Below are 21017 nucleotides of genomic sequence, written 5' to 3'. Positions count from 1 at the left end.
TGGTCACATTCAAAAAAATGGCAAATTTGAGCAATAAGCATTTTATCTTTTAAAAACAAATAATTGAAATAGCATTTGGAGATAACTAAAGGTGTTTCTAAACAGATGTTTAGAAAAAGTTTTTATTTGCAGGAAAAGGTAGCAAAGGTAGATACATTGGCCTGACTAATTCTTAACACATTAAAACCTTTGAACAGATTAAGTGAAAAGAACAAATTTCTAAGAAGCTATTCAGTGTCCCATCTTCATTTAATTACAGTGACAATAAAGTATAATTTTTTTCCTTGCAATTAAGAAACTCATGCTAACTTAGAAAAAACAGGAAGTACATATTACATCATAGGGCCATTTCTTTTAACTTCAAATAAATATTTTTAAATCAAAAGCAACCTAAAACCTACTTCTAAAGTCATTAAAAAAAAAAAGCCTAAAAATTGGAGTGATATTTTGCTGATCCAAACAAATTTCTATCTTCTAAAGAATAAAATAAAAATCATCGAAGGTTTATTCAGAGGTTTCATAATGTATAAGGAGCTTTTATATACTATGGTTAAAACAGAACACCATTGAGATTCACCTTGAGACTCACACTGTAATTCTCAGAAGGTTTATGAGGTATCGCTAACCTAAAGAGAAATAAATTTCCCTGGGGAGTAACCCAGAAAAGCTTTATGGTTCAAGTTAGTAAAATCAGTCACATAATTCCCATACCAAGATTTATGGTTTCCTCAGAAGTCCCAACTCCAATCATAGCAAAAAAGGACAACAGGAAGCTCCTTTGTTACTGCAATAACCATCATAACCTTGGAGTAGTAATTAATTCCTGTGCATTCACATGGTTACAAGACTTAGTTGACTTGGATAGAAATTACTGTCTTTACTAATCTGACAAACACAAGAGAAATTTTAAGACTATGCATGCATTCAATTTATATGCCTTGTTAATAGAACGCATAGCTATGGGAAAAGCTAAAAAAGTTATTTGTGTTTCCTGACTCAAAGCCTATGGAAATCAGGGTCACAATAACTAAAGAAGGCTTTAACAACACAATTCCATATATTAAGATCATGAAAGTTCCTTAACAAGATTCCTTAACAAGACTGGATCACTAGCAGTTTCAATTCATATGAATCAAAGGGAAAGTTTTGCACAATGCCTCCTTTGTGTAGGCATCTGGTAAAAGCTTGAAAAATACTCTTCATTAGAATTAAAAGCCATGGCTGATAACATTTAGAAAGAATAAAACAGTACAATCTGAAATGTTAACGCATTTTTGAAAGGAAAACAAAAAGGGACTAATTTTTCTTTCTATAACATGAGAAGAGCTTTATTCTGAGAAGTTTTCTTTCCAGTTCAGGTGGATTCACAGCAACACTTCTATCATTTCCCATAGCTTTTACATTTGGATTCTAAGCTGCCAAATTCCCCAGAAACTTGTCATTCTTAGTCCAAACCACTATCTGGAATTTCATGGTTAAAAGTGATCCTACAACTGCACAATTGTGGATAAATGCTGCAGCTGACAGAGAATTCAGGAAAGTTTACCACAAAATTCATTTCGGGGTGTTAGGAAGAGGGAGAGAGATGCAATGAGTTAAAATGAAACTGCAATAATTTGGCTTGATTTTTTTGTGTGTTTTTGTTGTTGTTTTAAATATATGCGTATTTGCAGTCTGTTTTGCTAATCCTCCACCAACAGAGCTATTTTAAAACATTCAACAAGTTTCAACCATAAGGACAGCAATAAAATATCCCAGACAGAGAAACTTTTACATATCAAAGTGAATCACATGTTCCTCATCCTTCTTATCTTCCTTCCATTATTAAACTTTCCATAATAAGTAAGAACAGTATTGGTATTTCTTCTACACACTAAATAATAAACATATGGAAAAGCAAATCATCTGAATTTCAAGTATACACTAAATTGAATGAACATGCAGAAAACTATAAATTGTTCTTCGTTGTTGTTCTTCCTTAACAAGTCTTCAAGAAAAGACCTCCTCTCTGATAGTTTATAAACAAACTACAGAACAACACAAAACAAAAAAATCCTTTCAGAACTTTTTTCAAAAAAGCTGGCCTTAAATACTTAATAAACCTTAAAATACTGTTGCGAAACATCATTGCTAAGATGAGAGATTTTTAGTAGGTTTATGGAGCTTAACCAAATTTTTCTATGGGGAAAAAGCACATCATTGCACTCTTCCTTTTAATCCCATTCTCTTTCAGCCTTCTTCAATATCACTACAAACTTTCAACACTACCATCACCATTAATTCCAGGAACCATAAGAACCCCCTAAGTTTTGGAGGTACTTCCCCATCCCATAAATCTGCTCAAACGGGGTCTATATACACACATGTAGAAATGCAAGTAAATAGAAACTATTTGAAAGGCATTTATTATGTCTTTATATAAAAATATTACTTTGAAATTTCGTAGGTATGCATGCCATTATTGCTTAAATAACTGTAAAAGCTTCAGATCAATTCTACAGAAAACAAGGACTGAAAAAAAAGACATGATTATTTGAATTAGTGACTATATAAATATTCCTAAAGATGCATTAATAAGGTGTATTTTCAAGATCATGCCATTAGAAGTATAGCTTAGAAGTAACACAGAAGATAAAATGTCTTGGTTTATTTAATTCTAACATTTTATATCACCCATGAGAAAAGCTTGCTATGGAACAATGGGAATTCCAGACAGACATGATGGGTTATTTACAAAAAATATTCTTAATTTTCTTTTATTTCTTCTATTCGCAACAAGTATACACTTCAGATAAAAGCCTATACATAAGGACAAGCTAAGTTATTCATATTGAAAATACACAGGAATATATTACAGCAACTAATCTAAGAATCTTCAAATTAGCTAAATTCTTTTAATAACTACTCTTTGTTGTATTCTGTTTTGCCGTTTGGTTTTCACTCCATTCACCCTCTTTTACTCAACTATGTAGTAAAAACATTAAGCATATGGTAAAAAGAATAAGTTCCATCAGAATATTAACAAGTGTTTAGAATTTTTTGTTTAAGCCTTTACCCTCTTTAGCGTACCACAGCCACGTACAAAATAACAAATAGCCAAAGCTATTATACTCCAAAGATGTATGAATGTTGCTGGCTAATAATAAATCGGATCTACGTAGTTAGAAAAGAGATGATTTTATTCATACTGCCAAATATATATTTTCCTTAGTGAGAAGAAGCGTTCTTAAGTTAAAAAATATTTTTTTCCTCAATAAATGACAAAAAATATATATTTGAAAGTGACTTACTAATGTAGTATTCTTGCACAATGCTTGTATAACCATATATGGCAGAATATCCAAAAATGATAATCATAACCACATCTCTGCTGTCCAGCTCTACTATGTGTGCTGAATGACCTTCCACAGCATACTGTTGGCCATGTACAAGTACTGCAGGAGTTCTGATACTCCACGTTTGACTGTGTATGTTGAAAATCCACAGTTCATCGGTGACATTGCCATTATTTGTTTCAATTTTGCCTCCATACATGTAGATGTCTTCCTGTAAAAATTGGGAGAGAGCAGTTAATGGATTATAGTAAGATAACATCTGAACTGCATACTTGTGTGCTGCCTAATACTTCATAACTGAACGATCTGATTTAAATCTTCACATTTAGCTGATACTACATTAAACAGCTCAATATCAGACACTAGTCCCAGACAACAATATTTAAGCTAAATCAACAGCGATAAGGAGAATGTTTCACTGAAGAATAAACCCAGTCGTGAAAATGACACCAAAATGAATCTCAACTGGATTACTTCAAGCAGAAAAGCTTTAATTACATGACTCTAATTCATACTGCAGCTATTAAAAAATAAAAAATAAACAAACAGAAAGGGGTTTATCCTGTTTTCTTAAGGAATAGCTCACAGAACTAAAATGTGATTTACCATACACTCAATCTATGGGAATTTAATTTGGCATATACACAAGGGAGAATATTTTATCTTAATAACAACGTAAGTTAAGTCCTCAGAAACTTCACAATCATTCACAAATGAGCCCAAAGAAAAGGGACCATGTCTGTACAGCATCCCTTGGGCACATTTGCTAACAATCACATCCCAATGGGAGAGTTAGTTGAGTACTAAAGGAATGCAAAACAGCACGGTCTTCATGAGCCACACATCAAAACAGATGGCATTGCTGTTTGAGATAAATAATGAGTGATTTACTTAAAAATTGACTTGAAACCGATTCTACTATCTCTCTAATTTCATCTAGAGTAGCAAACCAAGGCATGTAAGTCACTGAATGAATTTCAGCTTGTTGGCTTCACTCACTGGCTCACAGTTCAAGGACAGTTTATCCCAGGTGGAAGAATACTGCCTCTGGTTCTGAGAATGACAGTTAGCCTTTGCTAGGACATAATGAGTCCACATGCAGTCTGCATCTCAGCCACATGGGGTTTGGGCAGTTGTCTCCTGCATACTGCAGTATAATGAATACTCAGGTTTAACTCAAATTCTATCTTACTTTCTTAAGAAAAAAAAATAAAAAAAATCAAAACTGCAGGCACAGTTAACTACTGGGCCTCAGGAAAAAAAAAAAAAAAGACAGGAAAAGAAAAAACTAGAAGATAAAGAAATTGCCTAATATAAGAAGCTTGAATGAACCATGGGGAAAATTCAGTCTTATTTTAAAAGGAGCTGATGGGATCTAAGTAGAAATGTAAACTAAGCGTTACTGTCTTCATACACTTCAAGAAAGATGAACTCAAACTGACAGATGAGTAAAAAATAAATGATCAGTAGATTGACATTCTATTTAGACTGGCAAAACAAAGGCTTGAGGTGGTTAGGATGTTGTCTGTATACCTAGTGGATGGTAAACAACATAGAATCAATCAACACATGAAAAACTTCCCCACTCCTGAGAGAGGCTAGTCAGTAAACAAATGATTAAACTGTCTGACCTGTCTTTAAGAGCACACTTAATATTTCTGCAATTTTAAACCATTCTTTCATTTGATGTAGGTAAACATTTCTTGATTTGGAAGTTAAAATTGCTCCTGTGCAATGATACTCTGTGTTAGAGATTAGTCTGGACTTGTCTTTGAACAAAAGATGTTTACACCCTCCAGTATGAATTTACCTTAGGATGTGGTATATCTGAAACCATTTTTTCCTATGAGATAAAACAGTATTTCAAAGAACTTGGGTAAAGACCAAGAAAAACCTGTGACGGGGCACTGACTGCACACACATCCAAAGGAGTTGTCTTTGTGGGATGTAAAACACTGGAGGAATCTACAGGTGTCAAAGAAGCAAGACAGATTAAATTAAAAAGTCAGAAAAAATATTAAATAGAATTTCTGAGATACATATTTATACATATATGTATAACTTATTTCCACACCAAGAGAAGAAAATATTCCTCTTGGATTTTTCTGGGACTTCGTCCATTTCTTCCACTTACTGTTACTCTTAAAAGATCCTCATGAAGAAAGTCCCTAAAAAACCTAGTGGAAAGGAAGATAAAATATAAAAACCTGATAGCAAATTTCTCAAGAATCAAATCAGCTGAGATGATCCTATATTTAAGTTCCCCCAGAAAGAAACTGGCAGGTGCTTACAAAAATAAAAGTAAAAAAAAAAAAATCTGAAAATTGTTGTCCAGATCCCAGTGTTTCCATTTAATTTTCTTGAATGTGCCAATCACAAGAGAGCTGAGATCACACACATTCATCTCTTCACCTTTAAAATTTATTTCTGAGAGTAATCAAATAACATTGGTCTGCTATCAGTGATAAATAGATTTCCTGGTAAAGATGAAAATAAACTCCAGTGGACGATTGTTCTGAAGTGGGAAGTGTAAGAACAGGTAAGCAAATTCATGATACAATTTCTGTTTCAGCAAAGCTTAAGTTTTATCTGTAGAATACTAAAACATCAACTTCTTGACACGTTCTGACCCTACAGGAATGAGTAATGTCAAGGCAGCTGCAACTTTCTAGAGCATGATAGAGACATTAACACAGGACATAACCACCCCTTTCCTTTCTGAGGTAAAACACTCAGTATCTCAACATTTGACTCATTTCCTGCTGGGATAATCATCATGAAACGCATCAATGGTAAAGAGTGAACCTACTTCCTAATTGGTTCTTCAGCTGGACAAACTGGACCAATACTAGGTAGAATTTATAGTTCATAACAAGACACATATGAAAAAATTACTATTTATTAACCTCACTTTATCTGTGCAAGATTAGGTATCCAGGTAACTGGGTGCTACAACTCTAGAAATAAGACTATCCAAACATAAGACTTATCTCAAAAATACGTCTGACATCAGCAATGACTGATGTTGTCTATAATTACAGTAACAAGATAAATTTTGTCCAGTAGCTTTTATAGTACTTTCCTAATTCCATCATCTTTATAGAGAAATAACATGTCAATGTTAACTGGGTTTTTGGCTTTTGACACAGATGTAAAAACACAGGCTTCAAGCTTCCGACCGACCTGCCCTGCCTTCCATACATGTTTTGAGGAGGTACCTGCTCTATTACATTCAGGAATTCTGCTTTCCTCCTGCGTCCAAGGGACATCTAAAATCCCTGTCTTGAGTGTTGAATAAAGCATCATGCATTTAGGTAGGGTTAAGGGCCAAGAAAGCAACATGGTAACAGAAGTAATAGATCTGATTGAGCTTGTTTCTTAGTTCTTAAAGTTTACAGGCAGGAGGGTGGGGGTTATTATAGGGGATCTGTGGGCTAGTAAAACACGAATAGCATAAGCAAATATTATTCTTAAAATTAACCTAGATAGATCAGAGCTCATTCATTATACTGCCAAACAGAACTAAGGTAAATCAGCATCTCTAGCATAATCAACTAATTTCTCTTTTTTTCTTTTTTTAATACAGACAACTGATTACAGCAGCAAGAAGAAGCTAATTAGGTAGTTGCAAATGAAATATAACAGTATTTAAAGAAAAGATTTGAGACTGAGCAAAGACAACACACCAAAAAAAAAAAAAAAGTGACCTGAAGAGCCACATGAACTTCAAAATGATTACTCGGACAGCTGACAACGTCCTCCTCACAGTTCTACTTAAATGATTCAAAGTTCAGATAAAAGAACACTTCTGAGACGAGCAATCTTTATAAATGACACAGCAGATCCTGTACACGAGACTATTCACAGAGTTATACAGAGAAAAAGACAAGAAGGTCATGACAACTGCTTTATCGACCACAAAAACAGATTTAACTAAGCTTTGCTCAGGGCTGTTTCTAAGATTAAGGAGTTCCTAGAGCTGCTAATAAAAAAAAAATAATAATAATAAAAACACTTTACAAGTTCGCAATGATCAGATGAACATGAACCAAAAACTACAGAAGAACTACAAAATTAAATATCTTACATGCATATTTATAAAGGACAAAAGCAATAGTCAGGTATTAAACTAGGCACACAAAGGTGAACATTTTCTGGAAAGTCTAGGAAGATATTGCACAAAGGAAACAAAGTGCAAGTGGTCCTCAACAGCCTAAAGATGCTAAAAGAAAATAAGGAGTCCCGTTATAAACCAAGCAGAAATCTAGGTATGTACTAAAGGCAAGGCTTTCTGACAGGCACAGTACAGATACAGATTTTCAAGAGCACTAGTACATAAGTGTTGCTCACCTTTGAGCACACGAATGAAGTACACTACATTTGTTAGTAAGAAGATGGCATAATGAGGTGAACAAAAACAAGTAATGGTTTAAAAACTATGTGTCCTTGTGAAATTAGTGAGGAAAAGTGACAATCTGGACACATGTTGCAAATGAAAGATGTTAAAAACTGCACTCCAGAGCCTGGAGGAGCACAAAGGCCAAGAGGGAGACTGAGACAGAACACAAAATAGCAGGCAGTAAGCATCAAGGAGACACAAGGCCTCCAACACATTTCTATTTTGGGGTCCTGTCTTAGCAATGTTTGCAGAGTAAAGACTGCAGGGAATTATTTACTCGAAAAATAACCTTGTTCATTTCAGATATATTACTTTACACCACTAAATTTACCTAAGTTACAGAAACCCCTGTAAGAGGTAAGATGAGCAGGTAGGCAGTTCACTCACTCACGACATAGGAAGAAACCGACGTACCACAACAGCTGGTTTCTTGGCAACTGTTCACGTAAAAGCAAACAGAACAGCCAACAGTATTGTTTGTTTGTTGCAAGGGAATGAAAAAATTTCCAATAGATTTTACCAGTTTTACAAATCAGATTTTTTTTCCTCTATGACAAACAATACAAGAATAATCCATTAAGTGATCATGAACAATATCCAAAGTGTATTTTTTTTTAATTTAAAAATAAAAAACAAAACACACACACACAAAGTCAATTACTTTGTGTGACCTAAACAGATGGTATAGAAAAAAAATTATAGACTTCTGGTAAACAAACAGCAATCAGCCTAGCAGTCTGAGCTGTATAATTTAAAAGGCAAAATTCTTTTACAAGCCTGAAAAAGAGTAAGAGATTTCAATGTGCGTTTATCCTTAGGATTATTCTAATGAAGGAAGTCAGGTATTTACATGAAAGCACTAATTTCTGTAAATTAATAAAGGCCCCAAATCCAAATATAAATCCTCTGCTTTTAAGAGTATAAATAAATCAATAATAAATTAACTATTACCACAGATACTTGCACACTCAAAGTTTCATAAGAACAAAGAAATGTACAGAATTTCCATAAAATAGGCAAAATAATTATTATTTTTAATAGAGTTAAAAGGATGAAAAAAGAAAAAAAAACGACCAGCAATCTGGTATGTTAACTAAAAATTCTTTCATGAGTCTCCTTGTCAAAACTAGAAGACTATAGCACCTTCGACATTTGGAACTATTAATATGGAAGTTTTCATAGGCACTTGCAGGACACAGTGACATTCATTTTATTTTAGAAAAATATTCTAATTTTTATTAAGCAAAGTAAACTGTATTTCTCAGGTTTATTAAAATACAGGAACTTGGCTCCTTGAATAAATATTTACAAGGAGTTGTTCAAATAATAGTACTAAAAGGAACAGGTCCTTTTTCAGAAAAACATGTTGTTGACATTCACGGGGTTCAAATATTGATCATATCTCCCTGTAGTCAATAAGCTTCAGTAACAACTTTTGTCAGGACATATCAGGCAACCTGATATTTCACTTCAGAGTTTGGATTCTATTAGAAATTTTTCAGCTTTTTGCGTATGGAATTGATACTCATTTTTAAAATACCTCCACACTGCTGCTGGATATTAGTTCAAGGTATTATATAAGTTCAAGGTATTACTTCAGAGAATGATTCAATTAAGTCAGTTAATTGAATGACAATATCTGTTAATTGAATTATATATTTATTTATATATCCTATATATCTTAAACTAGTGACATTTTCCTGGACCGCTGCTGTATTCAAAACATAAGACAGTAAAATAAAGCAGCATGTTTTTGGAAAAGGCAAAATTTGAAATACACTTGTTTGTCTGAACATTCCTACATGTACAGAAAACTAGGCCAAAGACAAGTATGCAAATAAAACTATGTGAACCAAGCTCTAAAATTGTTTAACTAAGGTATAAGCCAAAATTTTAGTACAGAGAAGTCAGTCTGATCTTTTGTAGAATATTTAACTAAAACATATTGAAAATGATTAAGCAACTGACTGTTTAGAAAAGCTATCCACTTTAAGATCTGCTAAACATAAAAGGCATCCATGCTTAGACTTCAACTTTCAAACCACTTAAAATATAACGTTGAAAAAAGGAATGAAAAAGATTCCAGTTTTTCATAAAGAAACCAATCTCTTCATAAGTAAGGTCCACTTAATTTCAGAGGAACTCTGAATAGGCTCTTATCTAGACTATATACTAGAAGCATGAGATGGTTCATCTTACCCAGTTCTCAAGGACTTCTGAGGTCCGCAAATTGGAATTAGAAAGCAAGCTGTGCATAGGATGTAATTGAAAGTCATAAAATAATAAGAGCATGCAACTTGCTGGTACAACTGGCTAATAAGTATTAACAGAACAGTTAGAAAAGACTCTTACGTTCCTAGAGCTGCTGTTTCAAATTATACTACAATAGCCTACATGAGTAGGCATATAAAAGTACGATAAACTAATAGACAAAAGAGTGTCTCAATCATGTTAAGGCAGGAAAAGTTTCACTCTTGTTTTGTTTAGGCTAATAAAAATACTGGAAGAGTATATATACACTCAACTTCAATACCAATTAATTTAGAAAAGGAAACAAAACAAATACCCGTTTTAAATAAAGCTTTAAAATTAGAACATTCATAGACCTCAAACGAGTCAAATTAAGTTTGTCTACATATAAAATGGCTCGTATACTGGGAAACATCTTTACAATTACAGCTACGTCAGCCTGCCTGTTTGCTTCATTCCTATTTCCAGTCTCAAGAGAATCTAATTTCAATGCCCAGTCATCCTTCCACTGTCACAGGACTACTAGCAACAGTTTAATTATGATGTCAAATTCTGTGATGTGACCAGAAGTTCACTATTCCCAGCAGTGACCATATACTCACTCTCTATATCCCGTTGTACTTTATTCCAGGGATCTAGCGTTTTTCAATATACCACCTAACATCCTATCTAGTCGTAGTTTGCAAGAGCTGTATGTACCTACTTAAAAACCTCACAAGCCGTTTCCTCCAGTCTCTCCATAATCATTTTTCTTTTATGATTTATTTCAAAGTATGTTGACATTTTTCAAGTATCAAGATGCCTGGAACTATATACAATCTTTGAGATATGGGAGAACCAATTGCTAACAGAGATAGGTAACGCCTTTCCAATAACCAGTCTGAAGAGGCACTGAAGGCAACACTAACAGTTTAGCTGGTCTAAAAGCAAGAACACTTTTATACTCACTCCACTATAAATGCATAAAAAGTCTTAGTCACTTGTTATAACTATACATCAGTGGGAGTCTTCTGATCTCTTTTCTTCAGAGTAAAGAAGTACAGTACTTCAATTTTAACTAAAGAAGCTTTCTGAGGGAAATAGGCACAGTAACTTATTTCATTCTCCACAGAGTCAATTATATAGCTTCAATTTACCTTGCACCACAATCAGGCAATACTAGCTCTGTGCTCTCACTCTGGTCTAGCACAAGGCTTTGAATCTCAGGAGCTCAAGTCAAAAACTTAATCTAATTTCTTTGTGGATATTTTTTTTCTCTCATCTAAACAGAAAATGTTACACAATGACTAGCACACAGCTCAAAACACAGCTCAAAACTGCCATCTCTAGGTATTAGATGATGTTCAACTGCTCTTCACCCTAAATTATTCTTTTGCTTTTCAAGAGACTGAATACATGAAAAGAAAAAATATATATATCTGAACGAGTTAATTTAAGAACTTATTGTAAAAAGGATGTGCATTTTCACTTCAGATTTCTTCAACTTAAATGATCAGCTCCTTTGGTCCATGCAGCTTTTGATATTTGATATAAGTGCTAGCAGAAGCAGTGTATCAGTAGTTAATTATTTGACACTAGTGGTGTTGTGTTCGTTACTAGTGGATTTTAATTACTAATTAACATGTGCCTTTGACAACAACAATGCTTCTTAACTACACACTTGTTTGTTACTTCATTACTATTAATGAGTAGCATTTCCTCACTGAATGAAACATCTCTGAATCACAAAGCTATTTCCATGGGCAGACAGCAATAGTACAAGGGGTAACAGTTTTAAAATGAAACTGGGGAGACTTAGATTACATGTTAGGAGGAAATTCTTTTCTCAGAGGGCAGTAATGCACTGGAACCAGCTGTCCAGAGAAAATGAGGATGCCCCATCCATCCCTGGAAGCGTTCAAGGCCAGGCTGGATGGGGCTTAGAGCAACCTAGTCTGCTGGGAGGTGTCCCTGCCCATGGCAGGGGGGCAGGAACTGGATGGTCTTTATGGTCTGTTCCAACTTAATGCTTTCTATTATATTTTCTGGTTATCCTTCAGTCTGGAACATCTCAAGAAAATATTAGCATTCTCAAATAAGAAAAGGTTAATTTATATTTTAAGCCTTTATTCTGAACTGCTAAATGATACATTACTTGAATGTTTCCCAACTAAAAGGTCCACATTCCACAAGAACTGTTATAACCAAAGATAGCAGTCAGAGTTAACCTTTCAAAGAACAGATAATACATTAGTAATGAATCATGGAACTGAAGAGAAAAGTAATTTTTGAGTCCCTGTTGGGGCATGCACAGAAGAATCTAGTCATATTATTGCTGTAAAACAGCTCTACAATACTAGCCACAGCATGTACAGATTCAGCATCTCAGGAAGAGCAACACAAGCCAGGAGAGGGTGTGGGGGGGGGAACCACCCACAATTCTCCTTAACTTCTAAAGGAACACTATATAAAAGGAAGACTGTTCATAAAAAGAATGAAGAAACTGAAAGGATAAAATATTTAATGACAATATGATGACATTTTAAGGGCAGCAGCACAGATCCCATGAATGCTTTTTATTTAATTTAAAAATAAAATTAAATATATACATATATATATATACACACAGTTTCCCATTAGTAACACCAAAATAAATCAAGCTTAACTTTACAAGAGGATAACGGAGAACTGTTAGAAGTCAGAAAAAGTACTTCAAAATCTGCTTCAAATCCAGGAGATTAAATTGTGGAGACATATAAGGCAAGCCAAGAAACAGCTTGATGAGTTGCCTGCAAAATTATATATAAAGTACTACCATACTACTTTGCAAACGCATTAAAAGTACAGCCAACTAGATGATTTGTGGTGCCAACAGACAGTACAGAATATTCTAAGATACAGCCTTGGCAATAAAATTCATCTTTGTATTTGAAGTCTTCACAGTAGACTTTACAGGTATTTCCATGGCAGAAACTGCAAAATAACAGAAATAACAAAAGCTCATACTAAAGGAGAAAAAAGACAAAACAATCAGCAACAGGCCATCAGGATCAGTTCTGATGGAATTTAAGAATGAAACAGCTGACCACTGTCTCATGTGTGTAATTCCCTCCTTAAACATGTGCCAATACAAGACTGAAGAACAGCAGACAGAAAGGACAGAATTAGCGAACACACAGACAAGACAGATTGAGAAACATTCAAACAGCTTTTGAAAACAGAAGTTACATCCTAAAAATGACTGAATTTTCCTGAAAGAAAAAAAGGTCTGGTTGATACAGTTACCTGGAATTTCCAAAAGATGCTTGATATTGTTCCTTATGCCTTAAAGAAACTAAGCTGCTCGGGGAAAGGAAAAACACGTAACTCAAAGATAAGTAACTCAACGAAGCTTGGGAAAAATGGTCACTTTTTACAGTGAGGAGAGGTCATCAGTGGTATCCCACAGAGAACAACTGTTTGTTCAACAATCTGGCATAGGAACAAAAAAAGCCAAGCAAAAGCAAAGAAATGAAGAAAAAAATCTCATAATACTGAACATGCAGTACAAGGACAAATAGACAGACATACAAAAGTTCATGTAGATAATCCTCAAGATCTGAATATAAACAAAACAATTTTAAGTCTGTACATGTAGTGGTAAGGTTTTAGTTGACTGGAATTAGATCATGATATTGTAAATGACAGTTCTGTGAAAATACCAGTACAAATCCAATAGCTCGTTTTCAAAATGCTAAAATATTTTTAAGAATTATGAGGAAAAAAATAAGACTGCTATAAAGAACTAAAGAATATCAAGATTAAATGAGCAAGTAGCAGTATCCCAAAAGGTGCTATTTCTCCACACAATACCCCAAAATTCTTTGGCACAGAATAATATCCATTATCAAAAAAAAAAAAAAAAAAAAAAAAAAGGAAAAAGATCAGAAAGTGTGAAAAAAAGACAAAGTTCTAGTATTTTCATAGAAATAATACTCTTCATATATATATTACTAATCACAGAAAATCCTAGTTGCAAACTAGGAAAATGTTCTGAAGAAGCTTCTATGTGTTCTTGCCTTTTTTCCTGACATTCTTCTCCAGGCATTCACTGCTATCTCTTATTTGAACACATTACCAGGCTAGATAAACGTTCTGGTCTGGCTTAGTACATTATTTTTTTGTTCTTCCTTACTGAAGTTGTCTGAGGCAAACAACTGGAAGTTTGGGATTAAAGAAATCTGTACTTCTCCATCACATTTAACATGTTTGCCATTATCCGTCAAGGGACGCTGCCACCAGCCCTGTGTGCTGGGTTCAGCCCCTGTGGTATGGTGCCTGCTTAGCCTTGGCTCCCAACTTGCTTTCCCTCACACCACAACAACCACAATTAAAAAAGCTAAAAATGCTATAGATCTAAGTACTATAGAAGACACTAATACAAAGTGTTTAGGGACTAGACATTGAATTATCCTTAAAAATCTATGAATCATTTTACGATTGCTAACAGCACACACAAAAATTAATTAAATAGAAGGCTAAAGAGTCCAAACCTGATACAAAGCAAGAGTGTGTCCATATCTCTGGAGTGGCCCTTTGGATACAGGTACTACGTTCCATATACTGCTTTCCAAATTGTAGCTAGAAGAGAAATAAAAAAGTAATTTTTTTCTACCTGCATATAGGGCCTTTTGTATGTTTGAACGAATTAAACTTCTGTTTGGCAAAGTGTGCACACTTGATCTGTCACTGTTTATCTGATGTGATAATCTGTTATAGCAGCAGTAACAAAGTCATTTTTAATTATTATAGCAATGTACTAACTCATGATAGCATACTATATGTTCACTGAGGAAAAGTCACGAACATCTCTTTCAGGGACCAATCAACAATTTCAAAAAATGGGACCATAATAAAAATCACCTGACTTACTAGAAAGTTATATGAAACTAGGTTACTAAGCTCAGTTATCAGCAACATACACACACACACACAAACTGCCTATGCCACAAACTTCTGCATTACTTCGAAGACTTGGTAGTGAGCAGCCTCTCATGTAGATGGCTGGTTTTATTTCCATTAACTTTTAATTAACTATTAAAACACAATGCAATGGAGGAGAGGTTAAAAAAAAAAAAAGCAGGCAGAAAAGGAAAAAGACCAAAAGACAACGGGATTTCTTTTGGATAATTACAAAGGTTGCAAAAGAAAACAAGATAGACAAAAACAGGAGAAACGGACACGTTATAATTAACATGTTATAAATAACATGCTTATTATAAGAAAACTCTAAGCAGAAAATAAGTTAATAAATAATCTTAAAAAAAAAAAAAAAAAAAAAAAAGTATAGACCTTTCACTTCAGTTGCAGGATAGATGTACCTGTGTTGACATTTTGTTTTCCCTAAGCCATATCAGAGGGGATATCATAAGGGAGAAATCACTTACTTCAACACCATTTGGAATGAACTGTAGTTAAAAGTGTATCCTCCAATCACCCACATAAATTTTCCGTGTAGAACTGCCTTATGGGAAGCCCGGCCCACAGAAGGGCTGAATGGCTTTACATTTGGTAAAATCCAGTAAGACTCCGTGGAAGGGACATTCAAAGAACAATCTGGACCTGTTTTGTAAACAAATGTGCAATTTGTACAATCTGTTAGACAGAGATGTTAAAGCCAATAAAGCAGAAATGGGGAAGGCTTAATTACAGATGTCAGGATTGCTCATTCTGATAATATACAGTATACACTTTTATGTTTAACAGATGCTCAATGAAAAATTGGCAACAAGAGGCATCAGTCAAATTGGAAGTGCTACATTAGCTTAAATAATGATGCATTTTGGTATTCTTCTCAGAAAACATACTGTACGAGTCAAATTGGAAGCAAGGCATAACATCATGTTTTTAGATGCAACGTAGGTCTAAAAGGTGTAGCACAGTATAAACAATATGCTACCTCTGGAGAAAAACTATACTGTGTTTGAACTAACCCAAATAAGGTTATATTAAAGCAAATAACATTACAGTAGATTACATTACAATATCTGTTATTCTATATGAAGTTTCAGGAATACAAATTTGGCCTTTGCCAATGCCATTTTGCACTGTCTTTCAAGACGACAATACACACTACATTGATTTATAGAAGACTGCTTTGGGTATTTAAATTTTATAAAACCCAATTAATCAACCTATAAAACTACAAAAGCCTATAACCATATATTATTTTGGAATATATTTTAGCCAATTATTCTTGCTAAATGAAGAAAAATCAAAATGTGTCATTTCTAAAGTTTAATTATTTTAGAAATCATATATACAACATATTATCCATTTGATGTCTAATAAGCTGTGATCTCTTTGACACTGGGTTGGACTCCAGATACTAGAAAATAGAAAAATTTTAAAGCCTTGTTATTTAAAACCTCAATATATTTACAGTTCTGCTAAAAAAAAAAAAAAATAAAAAAATAAAAAAAAAAACAGCATGTGAGCTATTTGCCTCTTGTCAGTGACTCTACAGCTTTACTGCCTGGCTTTATTATCTAGCTGGAAAAACACTGAATTTTTAGGACAATGTGTTCTACCTTGAGCATTATCAATCACAGGACTGAAATTTTTATCATCAGCGTTGGCAGACATATTGTATGACAGCTAAATGATTCCAGTAATTTGATGCTGATACTGTAAGCAGTGTTATGTCCCTCTCGGCCTGCCTAGCTGGAATAAATCCTTCATTTCACATTACTAAAAATCAAAGCTGTTGAAGTCACACTGGGCGTAACCTTCTTAAAGAACTCTGTGGTAGCATGCTAAAAAAAATAAGCAAGCAAAAAAAAAAAAAAAACCAACAAAGCAACAAACGAAAACCTGGTTTTCATCCAAAGAAACATAAATAGCCAAAATTCTAGGATGTATAGAGGTGTATAGATTTAAGGCTGCCCAGGGAAGTGGTGGAGTCACCATCCCTGGAGGTCTTTAAAAGACGTTTAGATGTAGAGCTTAGGGATATGGTTTAGTGGGGACTGTTAGTGTTAGGTCAGAGGTTGGACTTGATGATCTTGAGGTCTCTTCCAACCTAGAAAATTCTGTGATTCTGTGAAGGCAAAAATGTATGAACTCAGTTTCTTGAGGAGAAAAAAAAAAAAAAAAAAAAAAAAACTTCAGGAGTAACAAAAGCCAAAAGAAGTCACCAATGTTAAATGAAGGAGATGTAAAAATAAGGAACAAAAGAATTGCAAGGAAGAGAAATTAAGAAGCTAAATGGGGCAACAGAGAATTAGATTCTTACTGAGGAGGACACACCACCTGCTCAGAAAAGTCTGGGTACAGGTAAAAGGAAGCTGGCACAGCTAAACAGCAGTGTAAGGCAGGTTAGCAGGATACTATTCAAAAAGATCAAACCATGATCAAACGAAGAAAAAGAAAAGATAACAAAATATAGCATATTAAACATAAAAAACTACTATTAGGTAGGTTTGGTTTTATTTTGAGTTGTGTTTGCTTTGGTTTTGTTTGTTTGTTTTAAGGATCTAACTAAAATAACATCCCTGACGCATGAGAGAGCAGCACGTGACTTTCTTTTCTTTTTAAAAAGGTGCCAGGAAAGATCTGGAAAATTACAGGCCTGTTATGCTCATGTCCCTACCATACAAATCAGTATAAGCTAAAAGAATGGTCAGAATTAGTCAATAGACAGATAATTGCAAACTACACGTAAAAATCAGTACAGCTTTTGCAAAGAGAAGGCCTGTCTTTCTAACCTGGTAGAAGTTTTTTGATGATACCAAGATGGAGTGATCCGTTTGATACGCTGACGTGAATTTTCACAAGGATTTTAACAAATTTCCTCAAATACCTCTAAGGAAATTTGACTGTTTGTAGAAAGAGAATGAAGGTCTTTGCACAGCTAAATACCTGACTGTAAGCTAGAACTAAAAGACCAGACTAAAGGAACCCATCTAAAGGGACAGAGGTCACCAGTGGAATTCTACAAGGATTTCTGCTTGTGCCTCTGCTACGCAATGTACACGTTAACGATCTCAAAAGTAAAGTAGTGAAGAAAGCTTGCTGATGATGATGATTTATGGAGGGTAGAAAAAAATAAGAACAGCCTTTGATGAACCTCAGAAGTTCTTACGTGGCTGAGCAAAACAATTAGACATGAAATTCAATATAGATTAATGTAAAACTATGTAAGCGATGTTCTAGCTCAACTAAACAGATGATAGACTCGGCTAACTGTCACTATTCAGTAGCAAAGTTCCAGGTTAAGAAACTGCCACAATAATGAAAATGCCACAATACTCAGCAATAGTCAATAAAATAAACCATAGGGTAGGAATAGAGGACACCATTACCCCAATGAATAAATCAGTAGTTCATGAACACTTAGAAGACTGTGAGCCCTTCTCAAAAATAAAAGATATATTAGAACTGGAGACTATTTACAGTAGAGTAACGATGATATTTAAAGGAATCAAATTGCTTCTGTAATTGGAACAACCAAGTCGGCTGGGTCTTTCTGTCTGGAAAAAATAATAATGGAAGCAAATGCTAAAGGTCTATAAAATAAGTGCCACAGAGTGGATGAGAATAATTTACAGTCCCTTCAAGCGTAAGTAGAGAGATCCATCAAATGCAGCATGAAGAAGCAACATTCAAAGCAAACACGAGGAGGTAGTTCTTCATGCAAAAATCATCAGACCTTCTTGCCAATGAACTCTGACAAAGGATGCTTTGGATGCAAATGTTTACACTGAGTCAAGAAAAACCGGACAAGTGTTTAGAAGAGAACCGCTGAAGTTTACTAGAACTAAATAAGTACATGACATCAAGTCCATAATTTTAAAACATTATCCGTAGTGAAAAAGAGATCAAGTTTTTCCAGTGTACATTATCATTTTGGGGCAACTTGTTATAATTACTGCTTATACACAACAACCAGGTAGATCACCTGTACCTAACCATTTGTCAACTTTTCCTGGTACTTTATAGAAAAGTGATGTTAACTTGTATCCATATTACCTTTTGTTGCTTAAATGACAGAGACCCTCGATTCCCATTGCTCATTATACCCTCGATTCCCATTGCTCATTATACCTTCTGCCCAGGAAAGATTAATGGTATTTGAATGAGGTCTAACGAAGGTAGGAATAATTCAGTATATTATTCCTTAAGCATTAATATAGATACTGTAGAAAAATTCTAACCTCAACAATATTCTGATTTGGTAAATCACAGCAGGAAACACTTAATCTGAATCTAAAAGTGCTCAAAAATAAACAGCTGATTAATTATTCTTTGATCGTGGAACAGTTTATAATTATTAAATCCGTGCCGCCAGTAAAAAAGAAAAGATATTTATGATTTCAATAAAAGATAACATTCTTGCACAGAAATGTAGTGGTCAACAGTGTCCCCTAGTGGGGAATCACAAATCAAACACAAACTACTCGCCTGCCAATTGATTTAAGATTTTCTTTTCTGGAGACAAAGCAGCACAGAAATTCACATAGCAAATCCAGAATATTACTCCTGCCTACGCTATGCTTAGATAAAAATGACTGTATTAAAATGAGGACTAACTTTTTATACAATGTTAACAATGCAAATATCTTAATACTGATAACCAGATCAGTAATTCAAATATCATAGATAACTGTCTTGCAACCTCAGTACTTCGTTGTTGGTAGGTCTGTAACGAATGACAGGAAGAGCGGGACAGAGAGGAGAAACACCACGTTCCCAGTTCCTGCTCTGGCATAGAAGAGGGACACATTCTGAGGACATGTACCTGAATTCAGGAGCTTGAAAACACTAAATCCTCTGCTGTTTTCTTCAAAGGACATAATACCCTCTGCATGATGCACATAATTATTAAAATGGCATAAGTTGGCATTGCCACCAGAATTGCTACCCTTGGCTTCCCCCAGCTCCTTACTCTCTATCTCACATCACCACTGGCACCAGCTTTCACATGGCTGCACTGAACCAGGTGAGGGAACACATCCAGGTTAAAACTAGCTTTGCTTTTCGGCCAGAAGAACCTCTAATCTGGGTGCATTCCCTTACCCGTTTCACTTTGCACGCCTACCTGTGGTTGTACCAACACAACACAAGTAGTAAGACTGACCAGCCACGACTGCCTCTTCAGTAGAGCTGTAAAACATTCACATATACTGAAATAACTCCATCAATCTGTATAAAAATGGAATATAGAGTTGAGGGGAGGAAAAAAAGCAATAGAATAATACTGACTTCTATTGAAACATCATTTAAAGAACAAATGCTTTTGTGTGGTTAGTGCCTTATAAGGGCAAGGTAACTGTAGGATTTTGGAATATAATTTACAGATCTTCATACTTAAATATATATACCATGAAACATCATTATTTCAGCACAAATACATTTTCACTTCAGAAACATCACATCCACTAAATATACGTCTTTTGTGGAACAAGCAGCACCACAGCTGCAGAACACAGATAAAAAACGTTTTACTATTTTCTATGCAAATACTATTTTTCTCCATTTATTTAAAATTGGATTTCTTTCTTGCCCACTCAATCCAAAGGAAAAAAAAAAAAAAAAAAAAAAAGGTTTAAACACAGGAAACAACTTTATAAAACTGAATTGGAAGTCAATTACGTTATCCTCAAAGGTAGGAAAAAATTCTATAGGTTTAAAAGAAAAAAAAAGATTTGCCCACACAACACAAGAGAAGGAATTTAATTTCTGTCTATTGAGGAGTTTCATGAACTGCCAAAGTAACAATCTGTTCCAGTAGTTCGAGTCATAAGATCAATTTCCACCTAATGAGAAAACATCATCTATTGTCTTCAACGTTAATCTTCTTCAAGATCACAGGAAAAAAAGTATTGATCTCTTGAATATAAATGTTATGGTACTCTTTCATACAATCTAATCAAAGCATTCAGATCAAGTATTTATTATTCTCTTTGAGCATTGGAGTTGAGAATTATTACTGTAAGGTAATTTTTCAGCCACTACAAACATAAAACAAATATTGCTATTCTTAAGTATCCAATTAAATCTTAATATTATAATGA

General features: G+C 34.3%; 1 protein-coding gene across 7 annotated transcripts in view; it reads right to left on the bottom strand.

Moving 5' to 3' along the window:
* Positions 1-21017, bottom strand: part of ATRNL1 (attractin like 1) — a 489972-nt gene that overhangs the window by 414635 nt on the left and 54320 nt on the right. For all 7 annotated transcript variants that reach the window (XM_035329979.1, XM_035329982.1, XM_035329977.1 and 4 more), the window contains exons 6-8: positions 15390-15564; positions 14496-14583; positions 3291-3546 (exon numbers count right to left, since the gene is read on the bottom strand). In XM_035329979.1, coding sequence (XP_035185870.1) covers positions 3291-3546; positions 14496-14583; positions 15390-15564 — 519 coding nt within the window. The remainder of the gene's footprint in view (positions 1-3290; positions 3547-14495; positions 14584-15389; positions 15565-21017) is intronic.

The sequence above is a fragment of the Oxyura jamaicensis genome, chromosome 6, assembly GCF_011077185.1.
Source record: "Oxyura jamaicensis isolate SHBP4307 breed ruddy duck chromosome 6, BPBGC_Ojam_1.0, whole genome shotgun sequence".
In the NCBI taxonomy this organism is placed as follows: Eukaryota; Metazoa; Chordata; class Aves; order Anseriformes; family Anatidae; genus Oxyura; species Oxyura jamaicensis.
This window is presented reverse-complemented; position numbering and strand designations above follow the sequence as displayed.